The following is a 23052-nucleotide window of genomic DNA, read 5'->3' on the forward strand; positions in this document are numbered from 1 at the left end:
TTCCCACTTGCCCATTCAAACAAGCCAAGTGGGCGTGTCAAGCAACATTTTAATAATTATAGCACGGCACGCCAGTCTGAACTCTACCTAGCAACAAGTGACAAATGAAAAAGGATAATTTTCTTTTCCTACAATTTGAGATCAGATCTGGTATTTGCTGGCCGCGCAAATACATAAATCATCATAGAGACATGTTCGTTGCATTCGACCTGGCGACACAAAAATTGTGTTTTATTTTGAAGGTGCTGGATGAACTACCTGAAGCCAAAACATGAAACTATTTTATCAAAGTTGCACACTGGAAGAGTTATTACAAGATGTTCTCTTTCAATTCTAATTAATTTCCCGTGATTCGAAAGTCGACGCGTGATAAGAAAACAGGCAGAAATCGGAGAAGAAACATTTTGTTGTTTATATTTCAAAAAGGGGAGTCTCGGAACATAATGAAAAAACAAACACCGGGTCTGAACATCCAGACAATTGAGATCCAAAAATACATTTTCCTAGGAAATATTAATTATGTACAAAAAAACGTAAAAATTCATATTTTAATCTGGGCCCCGCCCCTGCTGAGAAACCGTGGGGGCCCCAATTTTTTTTTAAATATTTTCTTAATAAAAATAAACTAAATATTTTAACCCACCCAGAACTTCAATTGAGGCAGTTTTAACATTGAAATCAAACGAGATTCCAAAACGTGGTTTTACCCCCCCCCCCACCCCTCCCACCTGCATTTGCATGCAAATAACTGTACAACCTTGGTTTAAAAAAAAAAAAAAAAAAGACGAACAAAAATTGAACAAAGACGCGAGGCTTTAAAGGCGCTCGTCGTGCAGCGCCGACAGTTTGTGCTTGAGGAGCTGCCCCCGCCGCCTCAGCTGCTCCTTGAGCGCCAGCAGGCGGCGCTCGTCGGCCTGCATGCCGCGGATGCACTCGGCCGCCTTCTTCAGGATCACCACCTTGGCCGCCTTCTCGTTGTTGGCCACCTCGGGGATCTCGTCGCGCAGCGCGAAGAAGCTCAGCTTTAGCTCGTTGCGGCGCTGCCGCTCCAGCACGTTGTGAGTCCGCCGCTTGTCGCGGTCCTCGCCGTCCGAGGCGCTGGGGCGCGGGCTGGAGCACCTGCGGTTGCTGCTGATCTGCTTCAGGACGCGGCTCTGGCCGGCGCCGACGGCGGCTGAGGTCGGAGAGGGCAAAAGGGGAGGGTGAGAGTCGGTCAATTTCCGAGGGAGAAAACGTGCAAGGAAAGACACCGATGAAGGACAATTGACAAAAAGGAACATGGATGGAGGCACTGGGGTCAAAATTGGAGTCCAAACGCTTAAAACATAATCACATTATGACAGAGAGAGAGAGAGAAAAAAATGCGCAGGTGTCAAACTCGAGGTACGGGGGCCAGATCTGGCCCACCGCATGATTTGGTGTGGCCCGCGAAGCCAAATCTAAACTGTCAATTTCCACGATTCTTGGAAAAAAATCTGTACAAAAACTTTCAAATTGTCATGGGCGGCACGGTGGGCTCAGCTGGTAAAGCGTTGGCCTCACAGTTCGGAGGACCCGGGTTCGATCCCGGCCCCGCCCCGTGTGGAGTTTGCGTGCTCTCCCCGTGCCTGCGTGGGTTTCCTCCCGGCACACATCCCAAAAACACGCAACATGAATTGGACACTCTAAATCGCCCCTGGGTGTGATTGTGAGAGCGACTGTTTGTCTCTATGTGCCCTCCGATTGGCTGGCGTTGACAGCCGGGATAGGCTCCGGCGCTCCCTTGTGAGGATAAGCGGCTAAGGAAATGGACGGACAGAGAGGACGTTTCTGGAACTATCCCAAATTGGAAACTTTCCATGGGAGTGAATCTCATTACGTTTAAGAGTCTCAAACCGCCGGTACCTAAATTGCCCCACCCCCGCTTCATTTGAGTGGCGGTGCATTCGGAAGCTCACTCATGATTACAACATCGCATCAAAACGCTCGTTTTATTGCGATAATGTCGACAAAAGTAACGTTAAATCCCTCATCAGCGCCTCTCCAGCCTTAGCCCCAACGGGAAGTTTGCCGGTTCGACGCCGTCCAGGCCTACCTCCGGCGCCCTCCGTCTTCAGCCTCTTGACCAGCGGCCGCCGGTCCTGCCTGGCGGGGGGGTGCGCGGCGTAGTTGTGCTGCTGGGTGGAGACGTGGCAGCGTTTCAGCACCAGAGGGCCCGGGTGGCGCCGGTCGGCCGGGCCGGAGGAGCCGCTGCAGCGCTTGGCCGCCTGCCGATGCTCCACCGTCACCACGTCGATCTCCTCCTCGTCCTCTGCCTCTTCTTCGGCGTCATCATCATCCCTAACCTCCTCCTCGTCATCATCATCATCATCTTCTTCTTCTGCAGCAACAGCAAAAAAAAAAAAAATGAAACCCAAATATCACACTTTGCGCAAAAAGTGCATATTCAACTTTTGGAAACGGCATAAAACATTTTCCCATGATCTAAGCCGCTTATCCTCACGAGGGTCGCCGGCGTAACGGAGCCTATCCCAGCTGTCAACGGGGCAGGAGGGCGGGGCACAACCTGAACTGGTCGCCGGCCAATGGCAGGGCACGTAGAGACAAACAGTCGCACCCACAACCACACCTACGGGCAATTTAGAGTGTCCAAATTAATGTTGCGTGTTTTTAGGATGTGGGAGGAAACCCACGCAGGCACTGGGGAGAGACTCCGTTTAGGCGGCGCCGGGATTTGAACCAGCGCTCTCACCAGCTGCAGCAATGCGCAGCCTCAAATTTTCACATAAAATCGTGAATAAAATTATGAAATAAATATGTTTACCAGCTTGTGAATACATGCATATACACAAATTATTATTATTTTTTTTTTTTATTTCAACTAAATACCAAACTTTTTAATGGATTTCCACTTCTGGACCACTGAGCTGGTTTTGGTGTATTTTCAGAGCTCGGGTCAAAGTCCTTTTTTTTTTTTATTTTTTTTATTTTTTTTAAAGTTCATCTTTCTCACACACGCGCACACATCACTTGTGCCCCCCCCACCCCCGCCACAAAGGTGGTACTAGTACCGGTTGAGCGCTTCATTCAGAACTAGTCCCGGTTATTGACGCGCTTCCCCCCCCCCCCCCCCAGTTTGAAACAAATACTCGGTGGCTCTAACTCGGCGTGAAAGGGGCCACGCGTGATATATTTTCAACGGAGTTCCGCAGATACTTTAAAAGAAGACCCCCGCTGCGGGCGGCAGTACTTTGAGGAGATCCAGGAATATTTGGGGAGGGGTCGGGATATCCAATGACATATCCCTTTTAAAGTTCCTGGAACAAGCAGTACATACTCGGAGCTACGTAAAGTTCCTGGAACCCGAAGTGGAAATGTGACATTTTTTTCCTCCGCAACTCAGGACGCATATTTGGCTCCAGCCAATGATCCAAATTGAGGATGCACGCTTGACCCACATACGTTGCAAAGCATAAAGTAGTAGTTTTCAAACAAAAACGCAAATTGATGACAAAATTGCATGCAAATTGATAAGACAAAAAAAAAGTAGGTGCACAATGCTCAGCCAACACGACAAAAATGGGCCCGCGCCCCTCATTTTGAGGAACCCGTGTGTAACCATGCCATAACCCGGCTAATATTGATGAGGATGATGATTTTCCTTCCTACCTGAGTCACTGCTACTGCTGCTCCCACTGTTGGGCGGCGTGTCCACCCCCAAGTCCTGACGGGGGGACTCGCCCTGCTTGGGGGTCTCGGGCATCGGGTAGGGGAAGACCACGGACGGGTCGATGCACTCGGACGCCGCCGTGTTGAGGTCCTGAAGGTAGCTGCTGTTCAGCCTCCAGGGGGCTGCCCCGGCGGACTCCGCGGGGCCGCGGTCAGAGGGCGGGCGAGCCGGGGAAGCATCCGTGGAGGGGGCGGCGGTTGCGAGGCTGCCAGCGGTGCCGGAGGACGACGACGAGGAGGAGGAGGAGGAGGAGGAATCCCTCCGGGAAGCCTGCAGCGAGGCCAGCTGCTCGGACACCACCGTCTTGAGCTTGGCCGCGGCCGAGAAGCAGCTCCACATGCAGTCCTGGATAATGATGGACTTGAGGAAGGTCTGCGAGTAGTCGGCGTCGCAGATGATGCTCTGGTTGACGGCGTCGTCGCCCAGGAACTCGCTCACCATCTCCAGCTGGTCAGCGGTGGACGGGTACGACAAGCCCGGCAGCGACGGCCGTCGACTGGGCGAATGCGGCGGCGTGGGGAGGAGCTCGAACTTCTTCCAGATGTCCTCGCTTGGCGCCGGCGGCTGGGGCTGCTGCGGGTAGAAGTTCTCCTCCGAGTGGTCCAAGAAGTACGGCTGGAGGGAGTCGTAGTCGGAGTCGTAATTCCGGCTCACGAGACCGGAGGTGAGCGCCATGGTGGCGGGGGCGGGGGCGGGAGGGGGCGCCGAGCTCTCCTTCCCGGGGCCGGAGAGTGGGGAAGCTACGCGGCGAACAACAAGATGGAAGTTACTTCAAATAGCTTTAAAAAAAAAAAAAAAAGGATAAAAACACGCGAATACGAGCAGCGGGTGTCGAAAAAAAAAAAAAACTTCCGCTCTTACCTGTATGACTTAAATTCCGGCCGCTTTAAAAAAGAAGGCGAAAACTAATCCTCCGGCGCCCACGAAATCCGTGTGCCCGGGTGACGACGCATGTGTGGCGGCGGCGGAGCAGCGAACGAGCGCCGGTAGGTCCGGACGACATGAAAGACTTTGAGAATCACAGCTCAGCCCGCGGCGGCAAAGCACATATATACGGCCGCGTCACTACCTACCCTTTCCATCATCGCCTCCTCCGCAAAGGAACAACACCCCACCTACTCTCCCCCCCTAAGAAAATAACTTCCTCTAAAATGGGCAAATCCAGATTAAAGTTGCCCTTACGTCAACCTAAAGGTAACGTTAGACACTAATTACGTCGTAAAAAGAAAGTTTTGCAAGCTTTTTAGCGGGGCACTATCTTAGGTATTAATGCGTGGGGCCGAGTGAAGAAATGGGCGTGGCCATAGTAAAGCGGCGGCTCCATTGACTGCGGGCATGTTACAGTATTAATGGAAGTCATCCTCAAGTCGTGTGAAAAGTGATCCAATTCGAGTCATATTACAAACGCGCCTTGCTAATATTAACCGCGGCTGTTTTATTGAATCGCCCCACGCCGTTTCTGCACTGAAATAAGATGCACTGGGGCTTTTAAATCGAGCAGGTGCACGCGCGCGCACACACACAAAAAAAAGGGACGCATTACCTGGCAAAAAAAAAAACAAAACAAAACGTCAAGATGGATGCACGAAAGGCAGATTGTCGATAATTAAGCGTGCGGGTGCGTGGGGGAGCAATTCAAGCAAAGCGGGCGTGGAAAATAGTGTCGCAGTTCTGGAAGGCGACGAGCGGTTTCAGCAAAAAGGCAACGGGAGGGAGAATGGGTGGGCTTGGAACGCCCTCTTGAGGCACTTAGTGGTACTACGCGGGCATTGACTCACTGTGTTCGTCAATGATAAAAAAAAAAAAAAAAAAGACTGGATGGCTCATTGGTCACATCTCAAATCGCCGTCCGCCATCTTGATACTCCCAAAACAATCACGCCGACCTGTGCGTTAATCGCCAGTTTCGTGGCTGTGAGAAAACATTGCACAGGTAAAGTTGTAAAGATTTACTTTGACGCTGTTAAAGTTTGTTTGTAAAGTTGTATTTTTTATATTGTCATGAGCTTAATTCACTTGAACAAAGTTTTGTTTACAGTTGTTGTTGTGCATTGTTCACTCTCTGCTTGACCTTTATAGGCCGACGGATTTTTGCGAAAAAGCGATGTCAATATTTTCCCAAACTTCATCAGTGGATATGCAAGAAAACACATTTCCTGTGAAATTTTAACGAATTTCATAATACAGAACTTTGCAAATTGAATTTGATTTTCAAATACGAGGAAACAAGTTGAAATTTCCTGTCTGAAATAGGATGTCGCAGAGACAACAAATGAACTTTTAGCGTTCAGCATGTATTTGCCCATTGTGAGTCCTCATTTCCCCCAAAATATATCGAAATGATTGACTTAAAATGTAATGTTTTTATGACAAAAAAAAATCTTGGTTTTTTGCTCTGTTATGATGACACCATATTTTGGGAAAAGTTAATGTGTCACAGAAATCGGGCCCGAGGTAATATGGGAGGTTTCTTGCTAGTCACGGTGTTCTGTCTTTCCTTTGCACTTTGCCCCTTTTTGGGCCTACCAAGTCGAGTTAAAAATCCTTCATGTTACTAGAACTGAAAAAATGTCAAGCTCACACGACCAGTTTTAATTCTACATGCCGAATTTTGAGAGAAAACCCCGCCATAATCCAACCTGTAAAGCATGTACAAATTTTGGGAGTACCAAGATGGCGGCCCATGGCTTCAACCAATCGACATACCGCTAAATATGTATGCGCTACCCAGTCTTTTTTTTTTCTTTTTTAATATCAGTGGTGTTAGTGTACATTGTGGGACAAAACTAGATGTCATTTTGCTCCACTTGATTACATTTACACTTATGCATTGTTATTATATTATATCACGCTTAATAAATCACGTTTAATGTCATGAATTCAAACCTAGTGGTGTGGGTGTGCGGAAACTCCAAAAGAAGCGATTTGTCCACCCTTAATTTTCAACTCGCTTCCCACCTTGCAATCCCCGTTTCCTTCCTTCCAGATCTTTCTTTCCATACAGCCCAATTTCCCAATATTAAATAACTTTTTTTTTTTTTTATAACGCGTTAAAACATCAAACTTGTACATGCAATACAACAGTCCAGCCATTTCAAAGTTTAGGGTTACTTTTATCAATCGCAGTCTGCACTGCGCGGGTGTGGTGATCTCACTACTTTGGAATACTGATAAACCTAACTGTTATTTTTTTTCCCACCCCCCACCCCCAAAAAAGTGTCAACCATCAACTTTCGCTTTACTGTAATAGAATGCCAAAGTGTTGACCTTTAAAAGATAAATTAAACTGTGCAGTGCTTACCGTAATGCTAGCGTTAGCGCACCTGGTTAGCATCTCACGCTAGCGCGGCGCTAGCTTAAACCCGCTTCCTGTGTACCGGGTTTATAACCAGGTACACTCCGTAGGATGGGAATTACGGGAAATCCTCTTAGTATGACTTAAAATACATGTTAGCATTTAATGCAGATCGCCTCGTCGGAGTGGATTACAGCAGGTAGTTTGAATCTAATTTACTCAACCGCAGCGTACCAGGCATTTATTGGGGGGGTGCGTGTGTGCATCGCGGCAACTTTTTGTTTTTGAGACATTTGAGGTAAATACCTGGTACGCACCTGTGAGGGATCAAACGTGGGATTGCGCGTTGTTTTGCTGAGGATAAAACAAGTCGTCGTCGTCATTATTTTGTTGTTGTCGTTGCGAGATCAACGCCAGAAACCTGCAAGAGACAACGTGAAGGGTTAAATAAATGTGCCACAAGTCGCCAGCAGGGTGTCACGTTGAAACAATTTCCCCACTTCATGCGAAAGGGACAAGCCGAAAGAAACTTACGATGTTAACAAAGTTAAGGACTGTACTTTTCAAGAAAGTTGTAATCGCAAAAATATGTTTGCCCCTTCTCTAAAAGCCAATGAAAATTGTTTCAAGGGAAAAAAATAATCAACATTTTCAAGAAAAAAAAATCCTAAAAAAAAAATTAAATATTTTTTTTCAAAGTGAAACATTTTTTTTCATTATTTATTCAAGGCAAAAAAAAAAAACAACTTTTAAATGAGTCCCCAAATTACAACACTGAGGTCAAAACTGGGCTCGAAACGCTTAAAACATTACGATAGAGGAAAAAAAAGATGCGGCCTAAAATCACAGGTGTCAAACGCTAGGCCCGGGGGCCAGATCTGGCCCGCAGCATGATTTTACGTGGCCCGCGGAAGCAAATCATATGCATCAACTTCCACGATTTGTTTTTGTTCAAATCTGTACCAGAATTTCAAATTGTCAAATCATAAATGGTAAGGTTGAGCTATGACAAGCATTTTTGTGTTACCAAAGGACAATAGTTGGGCAAACCCGTTACCCTTGATTTCTGATTCCAAAACTAGTTAATAAATTGATGATGTAAATATGATGAGATGATGAAATATTTTTGCTCCACGGTCATAACGGCCCTCTGAGGGAAACCGGAACAACAACGTGGCCCCGCGCAAAAATGAGTTTGATGCCCCCCCCCCCCTGAGAAAAAATGAGTGCGCATGTGTCCCTAATGTTGTGAGACTGTGTTGACGCAAGCTGCGTGATTTGCACAGTCATGCCGTGTACGTGCCCCCCCCCCCAGCCCATCGTCACGCGTGCGTGTTGACTTCAAATCTTTTGCACAAGTCGCGCCGCGCGCTCATCTGAGCCGACTTAACTGCTCGCGAGGAGAGCTGAGGCGCGTCTGCTCGTAAAAGGCAAAACGGCTGCGGCAGTGCCCTCGGGCCGCAGTCGAAGGCAAAAACAACCCCCTCCCTACCTCACCCCCGCCCTCCCAAACGGCTTACAGAACTTCTTCTTTTTTTTTTTTTTTTTTTTTGGGGGGGGGGTGTTTGTTTACGCATACCTGGCTCCCACGTGCATGTTTAACGAGCCACGCTGTTACATGTCACTTGGGGTTAAATAAAGACAACATCAAATACAAGAAGTAGATAACTTGGCAAATGTTTATCATTTAAAAAAAAAAAGCCAAGACAAATATTCGGAGGATATGATATTGCTCGGGTGTTTGTTTTTTTTTTGTTTGTTTGTTTTCATGGGCAAACGTCCACCCCCCGAACAGAAGTCAAGGTTGTTGCTTACATAATGCCGGCTATTCGGGTTTAAAAAAAAAAAAAACGAAAAAAAAAAACATAACTGCTCTGTTTTTTTTTTTTTTTGGTTAGGTAAGCACTTATTTTGGTCTAAGTTTTGTCCACTTTGCAATTTAGTGCACAGCCGGGATCAAAAGACATATTTTTCTTGAAACTTATTACAAAACAAAAACAAATATCTTTTTTTTTGTTTTGGTTTTTGCTTGAATTGGCGTGTATAACGGACGCTTGGCATTGTGGGTTACAACAATATCACAAGGCAGCAGACGATGAGATAGCGAATTTTCCAACGAACAATTTTTGTTTTACTAAAGGAAAAAGATGTATTTTGCAAATTAAATAACAGGATTTCTTTCACGGAAAAAAAAATATTCATGCAGGAAAAAAAATATACTTTCTCCAAGTCATAAAAAAAAAAAGACAAACCTCGATATTCAAAACCAGAATTTATCAAGTGAGGCAAATGTGCAGACCACCACTGAAATTTAAATTTAATTTGGACCATAATTTAATTTCAAATGGCAAATATTTTATGTTTGAGGTTAATCACTAAAAAAAATGAAAAAAAAATCAACACGTTAGGTCTTGTCAGAGAGCAAAATAAAAAGATATCGATACGCCATCGCGATACGGTACCGACATTTTTCCACGCGACCTTGTATCGGCTAAAGGTGACGCTTCTAAATCCGCCCACCAGGGGTCAGCATCCGCTCATCTTTTGCCATGTTACATTTGAATCCGGTGTAATTTGCCAACACAAATGCCGCTCGAATGAGATTCCTGCACAAAAATAATAAAACTCTGCCTGCGAGAAGTTCAAGCGTGCACGCAAAGTCGGTGTGCTTGTGACGTCACAACCAGTCCAGCCTACATTTGTTTCAAATGTACAATAATAATGTTTAGCTGTCCTACTAGTCAAGGACAAAGAGTGTAAGTAACCATCTTAAGACCCATGGAGTAGAAAGGCGATTCTGCGCCCTACTAGATTCCGACTAGAAGGACAACTTTAGCATACTAGTGAGGCAAAACTACTCATGGGTCTAGAAAGCTACTAGTGCATACGAGTTGGCTGTAGTAGTCTTAATAGGACAGCTATTCACTAGTAAGGTTTAATCTACTAGTGCACTCGTCATTCTGCCATTGTATCGGTGAGAATAAGGAGCAAACTAGTAGACTTAAAAGCTATTTGACAATTTATTTGTCAATATCCGTGATGTTGTCAAAGTGGTCGCACTAGTGTGTGCCAATGTCGTAGTCCGACAAATCAGCGTACTAGTAGTCTGGCTAGAAACATTTGTGCACTAACTCATGCCGCTTTTGACCTACCAGCGTGCAATTAAACATTGCTAGAAAACTACTGTGCAGTATTTGGCCCAACTTGTAGGCATATATCAAACACTAGTAGCCTCCTTGACGCTATATTAATAGCTCCATAAGAAGTTTTGCCTCCTAGTTGTTGTATGTGCAGAAATGTCCTCCATAAGTGAGACGGTGCGCCCACTTGTGTTCCCAGGTCCTAGTACAGTTCTGTGCAGTACTTGGAATCCGTGCTGCAACGGCATGCTTGCGTGTTTGCGCAAGTAGGTTGAAGGTCCAGATCCCTCCTCGCACGAATTGGGTGCAGTTGGATATCACCTCCTCCTCCTCCTCCTTCCCTCACTCCTCCCCCCTCCCCGGGTGAGGAAGATGCGCGCACTCGGAGGCTTCCGCCAACCTTCGCCTGTTTCCCTCGGTCTCACCGACGCGTTGTTGTGACGCCGCCGCCGCCGCTACCGCCGGAGCGCCTCGTCGGCCGCCCGCCGCGGGTCTCCCAGGTGCTTCGCCCGCCTTCCAGCGGCTTCGACTCCCTCCCTCCCACCGCCGGCAGCTCGCTGCTTTCAGCCACCACCGCTAGCCGCGCCACCAGCAACAGCTCCTCCACCCCCGCCCCCGAAGCGATAGCGAGGCAGATGCCCGTCGCACTGCTGTCACCCCGGCTTCTACTATGGTGGAGTTCCCATCCCTGAGCCCTTACTGGCCGCTTCTTCGCTTCCTGGTGCCTCTGGCGATCACCAATGTTGCCATCGACCTCGGCGAGCAGGTAAGCGAGCCACAACCCGACTCGCGACCCCCCTCCTCCCTCCTCCCCCCTCCTCCTCCTCCCCGCGGTTATCTCCCGGAGGCAGGAAGCGGTTCGTTAGCATCGGCGGCTAATGCTAACGATAGCCGGTTAACGCCGCAAAATGGCCAGAAAATGGCAGGCGACATCCGCCGAGCCGTCCTGGCCCGCTCGGTGGTTGGCGTACGGGCGCACGGGGGGACCGCGTGCACCCGGGGGAGATGCTTCGCGTCGAGCAGGTGGGGGCAGAGCGGAGGGGCACTTTCTCGCCTGCCCCTCCTTCCCGAAAAAGACAAGAGATCAGGGAGTGAGGAAGTACAGTGATGGAGGGATTAATCTTATGTAATGTCTCTGTTTTTCCCTGGTATAAATAGCACAGCCGGCCGGGGCTTGTAAAAAAAAAAAAAATTAAAAAAACAAAAAGGGAAAAGGGCAGCTGGGGAGGAAGCACTGGCTCCTTATCTTTACTGCAGAGTTCGCAAACTTTTTGAGTCCTGGGGAGAAATTTGCCCAAGGGCCCCTGGATAATCCTACTGCCCATTAATTCGTTAATTACAACAAGCACGTGGGCCTGTAAATGCAGCACTAATTAAAAATGTGCATCGAGTTGAGGTCCTGATTTTTTTTTTTTTCTCCCCAAGTATTAAAATAAAAAATCTTTTTAAGGAAATGCATTTTTTAGGATGAAAATTCATCAAAATAAAGTTGATGTTGTTGTTGTTTTTTTTTTTAAACTTTTTTTGGGGGGAAGAAAGCCCTATTTTAACAAATTAATAAAAAAAAATCTCACAATATTACACTTTTTTTTCTTATTTCTTAAAAAAAACAAAAAAAAGTATCTCCTAAAAAATAAACAAAAAAACCCACCCTGTTCTAACGCCCGTTAGTCTTAGCAGAAAGTTGGGTGAGTGCCACTTTTTTTTTATTATTATTATTTTTCCCTGTTGAGTGGCAAAAATGAAATCAAATATCTTTAAGCCAATTATTTGTAAGGGCAACGTTGCGAGACAAATTTAGATAGAGGAACATAAATATATTATTCTGTAGTAGAACTATTCTTTTTTTTTTTTTATTAGCAGCGGGCGAAATGACAATTTCCCAAACCATCCATTTTCTTTTGCTGCTTATCCTCACAAGGGTCGCGGCGGAGGGGTGGAGCCTATCCCAGCTGTCAATGGTACACCCTGAACTGGTCGCCGGCCAATCGCAGGGCACATAGAGACAAACGGTCGCACTCGCTGTCACACCTCGGGGCAATTTAGAGCGTCCAATTAATGTTGCATGTTTTTGGGATGTGGGAGGAAAGCGGAGTGCACACCCGGAGGAAACCCAGGCGTGCACAGGGGAGAACATGCAAACTCCAAACAGGCGGGGCCGGGATTGGACCCGGGACCTCAACGGCGCGTTCTCCCTCGCCCCGCAGGCGCTCAACAGGGGCATCGCCACCGTCAAGGAGGACGCGGTGGAGATGCTGGCCAGCTACGGCTTGGCGTACTCGCTCATGAAATTCTTCACGGGCCCCATGAGCGACTTCAAGAACGTGGGCCTGGTGTTCGTCAACAGCAAGCGCGACCGCCGGAAGGCCGTCATGTGCATGGCGGCGGCGGGCGTCATCGCATTCACGCTCCACATCTTGATAGGTGGCGTACTCGAAAAATATTCAACCCCCACCCCTCTCCCCCCGCCAGCCTCGCGCTGGCCCGCTTCCTGTCACTGTGACTGAGGCCTGACTCACACGCGCTCTTGTTTTTGTAAACACTGTGCAGCCTACACGGACCTGGGCTACTACATCATTAACAAGCTGCACCACGTGGACCAGTCCGTGGGCTACAAAACCCGCAAGGCCTTCCTCTACTTGGCCGCCTTCCCGCTACTGGACGCCATGGTGAGTCCGTGCTAGCGCTCGGGAGCGGTGATCCTCAAAACTAATTTATTTTCCCAAATATAAAGCAGATGTTAGCAAATATCTTCTTTTGACCAACCGGTCAGCTCTCAAGGAGGACTCTTGAAACTATTTACCGAGAGGCTTTTTCAACTACCGTCATTTCCGGCCTATAAATTGCGACTTTTTTTTTCACACGCTTTCAACCCTGCGGCTTACGCGGTGATGCGGCTAATTTGTGCATTTTTCCTAACTCGAGTCGGAAACGGTAGGAGTGAGACCGGTGGAATATATGTGCCGAGGAAGTGACTTTTACCAGTATGTTTTTTTTTTTTTTTTTTTTAAACCGTCCCTGTTACCGCTCCGCCAGAATTAGCATTGCTGCTGTGTTACTGCCGTGTCTCGGTGATTTTTACCGGTATTTTTGTTTTTAAACCACCCCCGTTAGCGCCGCGTTTCGGTGATTTAGGTATGTTTTTTATAACCGATCCTGTTAGTGCTGTGCTACCATGTTGCTACTGTGTTAAGCTAAGCTAAGGTATTAAAACTTTGAAAACTCTTTCTGTGTACCATCTTTCTTTGTAAATATCTCGCGTTTCAATGTGGGCACTTGCGGCTTATACACGGGTGCGGCTTATGTATGTACCAAATGATATTTCCTTTACAAATGTACTCAGGTGCGCTTTATAGGCCGGAAATTATGCTAATCAAGTCATTTGATCATCAATTAATTTGTGATTAACGGATAATTTGTTGCAGCCTGTTTGAACATTTATTTAGCAATTCTTTTGTGTACCACTAGCGTGAAAAAGCGGCCCGTCTCAAGTCCGCGTTGGTCTAAAATGTCCGATTCTTGTGTTTTTAGGCGTGGATTCACGCCGGGATCCTACTCAAGCACAAGTACAGCGTCATTGTGGGCTCAGCCTCCATCTCGGACGTCGTCGCCCAGGTGCAAAAAACCTCCTTTGAGACCACTTGAGATGCTTCTTCTGCATGACCAAACAAGGAGTTTTTATATATATATATTTAAAAAAAAATCCAATTACACAGTCGTGTCTTGATATCATGTGAAGTGAAATATTTTCTTTTAGCCAGACCACAGGCTTGTCTAACATTACAGTATTGCTTGTGGCAAGGATCTATGTTGAAGTGAGTGGAAGGAACTTCAGTCATGTCCAATAGAAAAGAAAGTGCTTTGCTGCCATCTTGTGGTATCTATGGGCAATTATCTGCAATGACTTTAGAAATGACCGATCGTGGGTCCCCTACATTGACGCGGCGATTTTTGAAGGATCTCTGCGAAAATGGCTCACGTGCTATTGATTGTGGAGAACACTTTGGTCCAGTTTTGGTTTTTGGGGCACACACAACACGCACGTTTTACCTGCACCGAAGCTGACGTGTGTTCTGGTTCAGATCGTGTTCGTGGCCATCCTGTTGCACAGCAACCTGGAGTGCCTGGAGCCGCTCCTCATCCCCATCCTCTCCCTGTACATGGGCGCCCTGGTCCGCTTCACCATCGTGGGCCTGGGCTACTACTGCAACATCCACGACACCATCCCGGACTCCAGCGGACTGGACGTCGGGGTGAGGCTTTACGGGTTCACTGGAAGGATGAAGAGGAATGGGTCAGTGAGAGGTTTTTGTCCGGCAGGGTGACGCCACCATCAAGAAGATGCTGAGCTTCTGGTGGCCGCTGGCGCTGATCTTGGCCACGCAGCGCATCAGCCGGCCCATCGTGAACCTCTTCGTGTCGAGGGACCTCAAGGGCACCACGAAGGCGACCGAGGTGCGTTCGTTTATTTGGGTCCAAATCTTTTCGACGAACAACATCTTCTAACACACTCAGGCTAGAAAAAGTAGATCTTTTTTCATTCGAAAGGAAATACCAAAAATTATATTCAAAATAGAATTCTTTGCATTTCAAACTGTATGGAAAAAAAAAAAACCTAAGGAAAGCATTCCTTGTATTTCAGGTTCTAAAATTGTTCTTAATTGACGGATTTTGAGCGAGCTTGAATTTTGGTGGAATTCCGGGCGCGTCCGACTCAAAAGGCGTGCGCGCCGGTCCGACGGCCGCCGCGAAAGCTCAAGTTCCCGCGCGCGGACGCCGACGCGCGCCCCCCTGGGGCTTTCTGCCGAGCGTGGGGCACAAAGCTGTTTTTCCCCGGAACGACCCGGAAATGAGCGATGGTCCAACTCGTCTCTCTTTATGGGGGTTTCGCAATAACTCCCAAAATGTACTCACCTGGTTTAATATCCAGCTAATTTCTCGGCTTTGACCCGCTTTATCCTCTATGTAAAAATGAAATATGTTACAGCATTTTACCAAATCAGATAGTAGTAGTCTTGTGTAAGTACAGTAGAGCCTCAGTTCTCGACCACAATCCGTTCCAAAAGGTGGCTTGAAAACCGCCGCGCGAGTTATGTTATTTCTGTTTTTTTTCTTTTGGGGGGTTCGTTCGGATTGACAATAACAAACCGCGTCGTGGGTGGGTCAGCTGGTCGGGCCGCGCGCGTTCTGTTGTTTACGGGTTTTGTCGGGGGCGTTCGAAAACAGGAGCAAAAAAATCTGAAAATTTTCCTTCGGAAACTGGGAGCCAAGCTGGGGGCAACAGAAGGAGCAGCACGATGCATTGAATTGCAGCATTACATTTCATGATTACTCTGTTTTTATACAGTGCAATATCACAGTGTGTTGTTTTTACTTATTAAATAAAAAATGTAAATGGATTTTTTGGGGGCGAGGCTATAATAGATCTAATCTCCATCCATTTCGGGGGGGGGGGGGGTGGGGGGGCATTTGAGAAACAAGCGATTTGAGTTACAAGCTGGGTCACTTAAACTCATAACAGGGCATCACTATTTAATTTTTTTAAGCTTTATCCCACACGATTTACACGCATGCAAACTTTTTTTTTTTTTTTTGTCGACTAGACTTGCGAGCTATGACTTGATTTATGACGTGAGCCTTCAAACAGCTACTAGTTTAATATCTATGGAGCAGCAGAGCATAAAACATGACTCGAAAGCAACACTGTTTTGTGATTTTTGTTGTTGTCGTTCCAGGCGGTGGCTGTCCTGACCGCCACGTACCCGGTGGGCCACATGCCCTACGGCTGGTTGACCGAACTGAGAGCCGTGTATCCCGCCTTTGACAAGGTACACGCCGCGGTACGCGCACACCACGCCCGGAGGAACTTTGCACTAATTTCTGCTCGTCACCGCTTTTGACAGAACAACCCCAGCAACAAGCTGAATGCCGCCACTCCCGTCACCAAGTCTCACATTAAAAGGTTTACGTTCTGCTGTCTGGCCCTCTCGCTCACGGTAAGATTCATTCATCGGGCTAATTCTTATGTTTGGGTAATTGTCAACGTTCGGGCTCTAGTTCCACATGTTTTGTGTAAATAGCGAATTAATCCAGTCATTTTTGTGGCTGTAGTGTACATTTTGTACTACAGTTGGATGCCTCCTGTTAAATAGGGAACAAAAAGAGAAGTATGTCACTCACTACAACCACAAACCAAGATCCTTAAATACTGAAACATGGAAGTCACAGGAGGCAGGCCTCCTCTAAGGCCCAACGATCCTAATTTGGAAACAGCACCCAATTGTGCAACAGCTCTTTCCACAGTGACACAATTCGCCTCCCGCGCAACAGGGCACGCGTGGCCCGTGATCAACTTTACACCACAGTCCCATTTTACCTCTATCTCAGTACACAATGGCGCCATTGTAGTACTGGTAGAATAGATGCTGATAAAGAAAATTGGAGAGAAGGTAGAGTAGAGGAGGCAAGCGCCAATGACCGGGAAGTGGCAATGATCAGTAAGGGAGACGTTAAAAAGAATGAAAAATGGAAAGACAGTTGGACCCGATGGCATACCAGTGGAGGTACGGAAGCAATTTGGTGAGGTGCCTGTGGAGTTTTTGACCAACTTATTCAATAGAATACTAGCGGAAGAGAAGATGTCAGAAGAATGGAGGAAAAGTGTGCTAGTCCACATTTTTTAAGAAGAAAGGCGATGTTCGGAGCTGTGGAAACTACAGAGGAATAAAGATGATGAGCCACACAATGAAGTTATGGGAAAGAGTAGTGGAGGCGAGACTCAGGACAGAAGTAAGTATCTGCGAGCAACAGTATGGTTTCATGCCTAGAAAGAGTACCACAGATGCATTATTTGCCTTGAGGACGCTCGTGGAAAAGTACAGAGAAGGTCAGAAGGAGCTACATAGTATCTTTGTAGACCTACAGAAAGCCTATGAGAGAGTACCAAGAGAGGAACTGTGGTACTGCTTGCGCAAGTATGGTGTGGTGGAGAAATATGTTAGAATAGTACAGGACATGCATGAGGGTAACAGAACAGCGGTGAGATATGACGTAGGTGTGTCAGAAGAATTTAAGGTGGAGGTGGGAATGCATCAGGGATCCATGCTGAACCCCTTCCTGTTTGCGGTCATAATGGATGGGCTGACAGACGAGGTTAGACTGGAATCCCCTCGGACTGTGATGTTTGCAGATGATATTGTGATCTGCATGAAAGCAGGCGGAGGAACAATTAGAAAGATGGAGGCACGCACTGGAAAGGAGAGGAATGAAGAAAAAACTGAATATATGCGCGTGACTGAGAGGGGCGGAGGAGGAAGAGTGAAGTTCCAGGGAGAAGAGATAGCGAGGATGGACGACTTCAAATACTTGGGGTCAAAAATACAGAGCAATGGAGAGTCTGGTAAGGAAGTGAAGAAACTGGTCCAAGCGGGGTGGAACAGTTTGCGCAAGGTCTTTGATGTTCTTTGTGACAGAAGAGTCTCCGCTAGTATGAAGGGCAAAGTTCATAAAACAGTGGTGAGGCCGGCCATGGTGTACGGATTAGAGACGGTGGCCCTGAGCAGAAATGAAGATGTTGAGGTTCTCGCTCGGAGTGAGCGGGTTGGATAGGATTAGAAATGAGCTCATTCGAGGTACAGCCAAAGTTGGATGTTTTGGAGACAAGGTTAGAGAGAGCAGACTTGGATGGTTTGGACATGTCCAGAGTCGAGAGAGTCTGAGGATGGAGCTGCCAGGCAAAAGAGCGAGAGGAAGACTAAAGAAAAGGTTGATGGATGTGGTGAGGGAGGACATGAAGATTGTGGATGTTAGAGAGGAAGACGCACGAGATCGACTTCAATGGAAAAAGATGACACGCTGTGGCGACCCCCAACGGCACAAGCCGGAAAAAAAAAGAGGAAGAAAGGATTCTAAATGTTTTTTTTTTTTTTTTTGCAGGACAAGTTGCAAGGGTACTGTGAAAAGTTGCTTCACGTCCCAACAAAAGTGCTGAGTTAACATTGCCATGAACAGCTCAGATGCTGTAATAACTGTAAAGAAAGCGGGACAGGACAACCCCAATGTCGTGGGCTCAGACCGGCCTGCATTCCGGCAGCCCGTTACAGGATGCAGGCTTTTCCTTCTACGGCGACGAGTCACGTGACCGGCTGGCGTCAGTGTTGTACTTTTAACAGCACGTGAACCCGAATAAGCGCTGCGTGGCCAAAAGAAGCTCCAAGCCCGACCCAAGCGAACCCGAGACGACGAGGTCAACGCGTCTCGTGTTACGTCACGCTTGTACAGTAATTCGGGTCGCTCAGTCGGTCACACGGACGTACTCGTCCTCTGGCTGGAGGTGTCGGGTTGCACCAAAACACACAAAAAGAAAAGGTCCAAAAGTATTCACGAGGTTACGTCACGGCGCATAAAAATCTCTCATTGCAGACATTCCGAAGGCTGCAGGCGTGTGCAGAAAAACAAGCGCACCCTCCCGAGCCGCCACATCGCGATTTGTTTGTCAAAATCTCATCGTTTACACTCGCTTTACAAGCTAACCGCACCAGTGAGAAAAACAACCCCCCCCCCCCGCCCCCTTTATGAGGTATGGGTGTGTGTTTACTCATGCCATAACTTGTTCAGCACAAATCAGAGGCGTCCTTTTATAAGCGCGGATGCCGCCGAGCGCCCGGGGGGCGTCTCCGCTCTGTCGCGTGGCCAAAATAATGCGACCGGGAGGGCAAGTTTGCGCACTGACATCACATTCTCCCCGGCTCACACCTCGTGTTTTTCCTCTCCCTTTTCATTTCAGCTTTGTTCGCGTCACGTGAATATACTGTGCTAGCAAAAGGTATTGTACAGTGAAGAAAATAAGTATTTGAACACCCTGCTGTATTGCTAGTTCTCCCACTTAGAAATCACGGAGAGGTCTGAAATTTGTCCACTGTGAGAAAGATTGCAATGATAGAGGTCAAACATTTCCTGTAGTTGTTCACCAGGTTTGCACACACCGCAGGAGGGATTCTGGCCCACTCCTCCACACAGATCTTCTCTAGATCAGACAGGTTTCAGCTCCCTCCAAAGATTTTCTATCGGGTTTAGGGTCTGGAGACTGACGAGGCAACGCCAGGACCTTGCTATGCTTCTTCCGGAGCCACGCCTTGGTTTTCCTGGCTGTGTGCTTCGGGTCATAGTCATGTTGAAAGACCCGGCCATGACCCATCTTCAATGTTCTGACTGAGGGAAAGAGGTTGTTCCCCAGAATCTCACAATACATGTTCGCGGTCATCCTCTCCTTTAATACAGTGCAGTCGTCCTGTCCCATGTGCAGAAAAACACCCCACATCCTTCACAGTAGGGATGGTGTTCTTGGGATGGGACTTCCTTCAAACATGGTTAGTGGAATTATGACCAAAAAGTTCCATTTTGGTCTCATCTGACCACAAAACGTTCTCCCGTGACTCCTCTGTATCATCCAAATGGGGGAACCTTCCGTGCCATGCGTGATTTCAAACCATGACGTCTTAGGGTATCACCAGCAGTCAACTTGGAAACGGTGGTCCCAGCTCTTTTCAGGTCATCGACCAAGTCCTGTCGTGTAGTCCTAGGCTGATTTCCTCACCTTTCTAAGGATCACTGAGACCTCACGAGGTGATATCTTGCATGGGGCTCCACTCCGATTGAGATCGACCGTCATGTTTCGCTTCTTCCGTTTTTCCAATGATTGGACCTCTTTCCACCAAGCTGCTTGGCAATTTCTCCGTAGCCCTTCCCACCCGTGTGAAGTTGTACAATTTTGTCTCTGGTGTCTTTGGACAGCTCTTTGGTCTTGGCCATGTTACAAGTTTGACTCTTACTGATTGTACAGGGTGGACAGGTGTCTTTATGCAGCTACCAACCTGACACAAGTGCATCTGATTCAGGATAATACATGGCGTGGAGGTGGACTTTTAAAGTCAGACTAACAGGTTTTTGAGGGTCAGAATTCTTGCTGACGGACGGGTGTTCAAATACTTATTTGCAGCTGTATCGCACAACTAAATTGCTAAAAAAAAAAAAAAAAAAATCATACGTTATTTCTGGATTTCAGACCCCTCCATGATTTGTAAGTGGGAGAACTTGCTATACAGCGGGGTGTTCAAATACTTATTTTCTTCCCCGTACGTGGGGAGATTTATTTTTATCTGACCGTGATAATAATTTAAAGCTCATTATGTGTATACAAGCGGTACAGAAAACGGATTCTTTCCTCTGACGGCCGTGTCCCAATACTTTTGTCCTCAGAGTTTAGCACCTCAAAGGGCGGCTGCCGAGTTCAAAGCCCGCCGAGACAATGAAGTCATTCATTCGAGTGCATGACGGGCGCTTCCGCCCCTTTTTTTGTTGTTTTTGGCGTACCCAGCTTTGCTTCGTGGTGTTCTGGAGCCCTCACGTCTCCGAGAAGATCCTGGTGGACGTCATCGGCGTGGAATACTCCTTTGCCATGCTCTGCGTGGTGCCCCTCCGCATTTTCTCCTTCTTCCCGCTTCCAGGTAAAGCGTTTAGTCAATAGAAAAAGTCCGCACACCCGTTCAAGTGCTCGTCCACCATATAAAAATGTTGATTTTACTGTGTGTGTGTGTGTTTGCGTGTAGTGACAGTCCGTGCGCACCTGACCGGCTGGCTGATGACCCTGAAGAAGACGTTCGTTTTGGCCCCCAGCTCGGTGCTGCGCATCATCGTCCTCATCACCAGCCTGGTGGTGCTGCCTTACATGGGGTAGGCACACGCGACCGCCGCCGCCGCCAGGTGCGGACGCTCTTCTCGGTGCTCATTGTCGGCGTGTCGCAGGGTTCACGGGGCCACGCTGGGGGTGGGCTCCCTCCTGGCCGGCTTCATCGGGGAGTCCACAATGGTCGCCATAGCGGCCTGCTATGTGTACCGACAACAGGTGAGCGCAGCTGCTTCGTCACATTAGCATCCGCGCCGCTCAAAACGCCGCCGGCGCTCATTTGCACGCGACGCAAATGACACCATTGTTAGGTTTGTTTTTTATCGGTCAAATCATTTGAAGGGCAGTAGTAGATATAAAAAGTCTACACATCCCTGCCATTTTGAGTTTCCACCGCTGATGTGACCTTTTAACCTGTACAATTCAAATGGGGGGAAATAGAAATACTGAACTCAGATGTGGTTGCAAAAGTGTGCACACCCTATTACGTGGTTGTGTTCAGAATCTATCGGGTTCAAACTCATTAAATGAGTCAACAAAGGGTTGTAAACTTTTTATATCTACTATAATCCATCCCTTTCGTTTTATGTGTTCTAAGGTTAAATCTACAAAACAGAAATACATATAAACATTATTTATCGCGAGTGTCTGAACTTAGAAACATTTTATACTGTGAACATTTTTTAAAAGTGTATCAATATATTTATGTATGATTGGATGGGCGAAATCCCTACCGCCTCAATAGGTGCAATTGAACACCTAATAAAATAACTAGGCCAAAACATGGAATAAAAATTTGAAGGATAAAATCCACAAAGGTGAGCATTTTTAAATCTTAGAACGCATCAATCGAAATTTTCAAAATAATTTTGAATAGTACGCTTTCCTCCTGAAATGAACTTCGATAGGTGACGCTAAATTGGGTCCCCCCCGCTTAAATTCTTCCTCGTGGTGTTGTGCAGCGTCACACCGAGCTGTCCAACGAGCTGGTGGTAGAGGGCGAAGACTCGGCTCCCATGAGCGAGGTGTGCTCGCGCTCGCCGATGGACGCCATCGAGGAGCTCCGCGAGGACGACGAGGACGAGGGCGGGCGGGAGTGAGCCAACCAGAGGACTTTTTCTTTTTCTTTTTTTGTTTTTTCTCTCTTGCTTCCCGCGAGCTGTAACACCGCGGGAAAGACGAAGGAGGAACGCGGAATTCTCCCGACGGCCCCGCCCCATCACCATGACGACGCACACTGTAAACAAAGCCATCTGAGGGTTGATCCGATGATTGTACATAGCGTCATCGCTTCCTTCGTGTTTACCGGTAAACAAGGGAAAAAGGCAAAAGGATAACACAGGGGGAGAAGGGAAAGCGCTTCAACATTTGAGTGGAAATATAGACATGTCGTGGGACTTTTTGCTGGGTTGTGCAATTGTGTTTTACATATATATATATATAAAAAAAAAAAAAGTGGTGTACAGACGATCGTTTTTCTAAAGTGTATATTTGACCGAGAAGAGGGGTCGGGAATCCCTCGTTAATATCATCATTACCATCACATGACGTATTCACTTCCACGCAGTCTGACCTGCTTGTGTTTGGCCAATCTTCTTCTTCATGTGCTGTATATACTGTACAGACATTCTTATTTGGCAAATAAATTGCTTTATTATTAAGCCGCCGTCACCGCTTGTCGTCTTTGGTTGCTTTGAACTTGAGGTTCGGGGTTCTTTTCGAATCAATTTTTACCATCTACCGTGATAACATTTTCACGCGGCCAGATACGTAAATATAAATATCAATAACATCATATTTAGCATCTACGACTTGGCTTTTGCCATCCGGCACGCACTGCAAAAGAGGACAGCCAAGGTGACAGCGATATTGTTTGATCTAATATTTATGTAGTTCTGCTATTTTTCATGTTTTACTGTGTATTTTTCAAGTTTTTTGAAAAATTAGTTTTTCATTTTAATTTGACCTGAAGTCGTCCTTTATTTTGCAATGTGTATCTAATTAGTTGAAATATTTTGGATTTTTTCTTTTCTTTTTGGTTATGTTGTAATATATATAATCCCATTTTTTTTCCAACCTTTATAGAATTTTTTTGAAAAAGTTAGATCAGTGTGTAGGTATTCATTTTTTAACGCTCCCATGAAGTACCGTAATTTCCGGCCTACAAGCCGCGACTTTTTTCACACGCTTTCATCCCTGCGGTTTATGCGGTCATGCGGCTAATT

At 47.0% G+C, this 23052-nt stretch overlaps 2 protein-coding genes across 6 annotated transcripts; one reads left to right on the forward strand and one right to left on the reverse strand.

Annotated features, from left to right (window-relative positions):
- Positions 1–422: 422 nt before the first annotated feature.
- On the reverse strand, positions 423–14328 carry myca (MYC proto-oncogene, bHLH transcription factor a). Of its 3 annotated transcripts, none has more exons than XM_061804936.1 (5): positions 14194–14328; positions 7321–7424; positions 3649–4449; positions 2075–2359; positions 423–1174 (listed from the first exon to the last, which is right to left on the reverse strand). In XM_061804936.1, exons 3-5 carry the CDS (start codon positions 4382–4384, stop codon positions 816–818), a joined length of 1380 nt encoding a protein of 459 aa, XP_061660920.1. In that variant the 5' UTR covers positions 4385–4449; positions 7321–7424; positions 14194–14328; the 3' UTR covers positions 423–815. The 3 variants fall into 3 exon arrangements, with proteins under 3 accessions (XP_061660920.1, XP_061660922.1, XP_061660919.1); XM_061804938.1 differs by lacking the exons at positions 7321–7424; positions 14194–14328 and adding an exon at positions 4571–4828 and having other exon boundaries at positions 3649–4054; positions 4148–4449; XM_061804935.1 differs by lacking the exons at positions 7321–7424; positions 14194–14328 and adding an exon at positions 4571–4828.
- On the forward strand, positions 5563–22753 carry ankha (ANKH inorganic pyrophosphate transport regulator a). 3 transcript variants are annotated; one of them, XM_061804933.1, is made up of 13 exons: positions 5563–5641; positions 10343–10909; positions 12351–12567; positions 12694–12812; positions 13675–13758; positions 14226–14396; positions 14464–14598; positions 15879–15971; positions 16047–16139; positions 20519–20648; positions 20751–20874; positions 20947–21046; positions 21790–22753. In XM_061804933.1, exons 2-13 carry the CDS (start codon positions 10814–10816, stop codon positions 21925–21927), a joined length of 1500 nt encoding a protein of 499 aa, XP_061660917.1. In that variant the 5' UTR covers positions 5563–5641; positions 10343–10813; the 3' UTR covers positions 21928–22753. The 3 variants fall into 3 exon arrangements, with proteins under 3 accessions (XP_061660917.1, XP_061660918.1, XP_061660916.1); XM_061804934.1 differs by lacking the exon at positions 5563–5641 and adding an exon at positions 7098–7202; XM_061804932.1 differs by lacking the exon at positions 5563–5641 and having other exon boundaries at positions 9995–10909.
- The last annotated feature ends 299 nt before the right edge of the window (positions 22754–23052 follow it).

Source organism: Syngnathoides biaculeatus, chromosome 19, assembly GCF_019802595.1.
Source record: "Syngnathoides biaculeatus isolate LvHL_M chromosome 19, ASM1980259v1, whole genome shotgun sequence".
Classification (NCBI taxonomy): domain Eukaryota; kingdom Metazoa; phylum Chordata; class Actinopteri; order Syngnathiformes; family Syngnathidae; genus Syngnathoides; species Syngnathoides biaculeatus.

Excerpts from the sequence above, each read along its gene's own strand:
- ankha (XM_061804933.1), top strand. The coding sequence starts at position 10,814 with ATGGTGGAGTTCCCATCCCTGAGCCCTTACTGGCCGCTTCTTCGCTTC. Across the intron at positions 10,910-12,350 it reads CCATCGACCTCGGCGAGCAG|GCGCTCAACAGGGGCATCGC; the intron begins GTAAGCGAGCCA and ends CTCGCCCCGCAG. Across the intron at positions 14,599-15,878 it reads GCACCACGAAGGCGACCGAG|GCGGTGGCTGTCCTGACCGC; the intron begins GTGCGTTCGTTT and ends TTGTCGTTCCAG.
- myca (XM_061804936.1), bottom strand. The coding sequence starts at position 4,384 with ATGGCGCTCACCTCCGGTCTCGTGAGCCGGAATTACGACTCCGACTAC. Across the intron at positions 2,360-3,648 it reads CAGCAGTAGCAGTGACTCAG|AAGAAGAAGATGATGATGAT; the intron begins GTAGGAAGGAAA and ends CTGTTGCTGCAG. Across the intron at positions 1,175-2,074 it reads GAAGACGGAGGGCGCCGGAG|CCGCCGTCGGCGCCGGCCAG; the intron begins GTAGGCCTGGAC and ends CTCCGACCTCAG.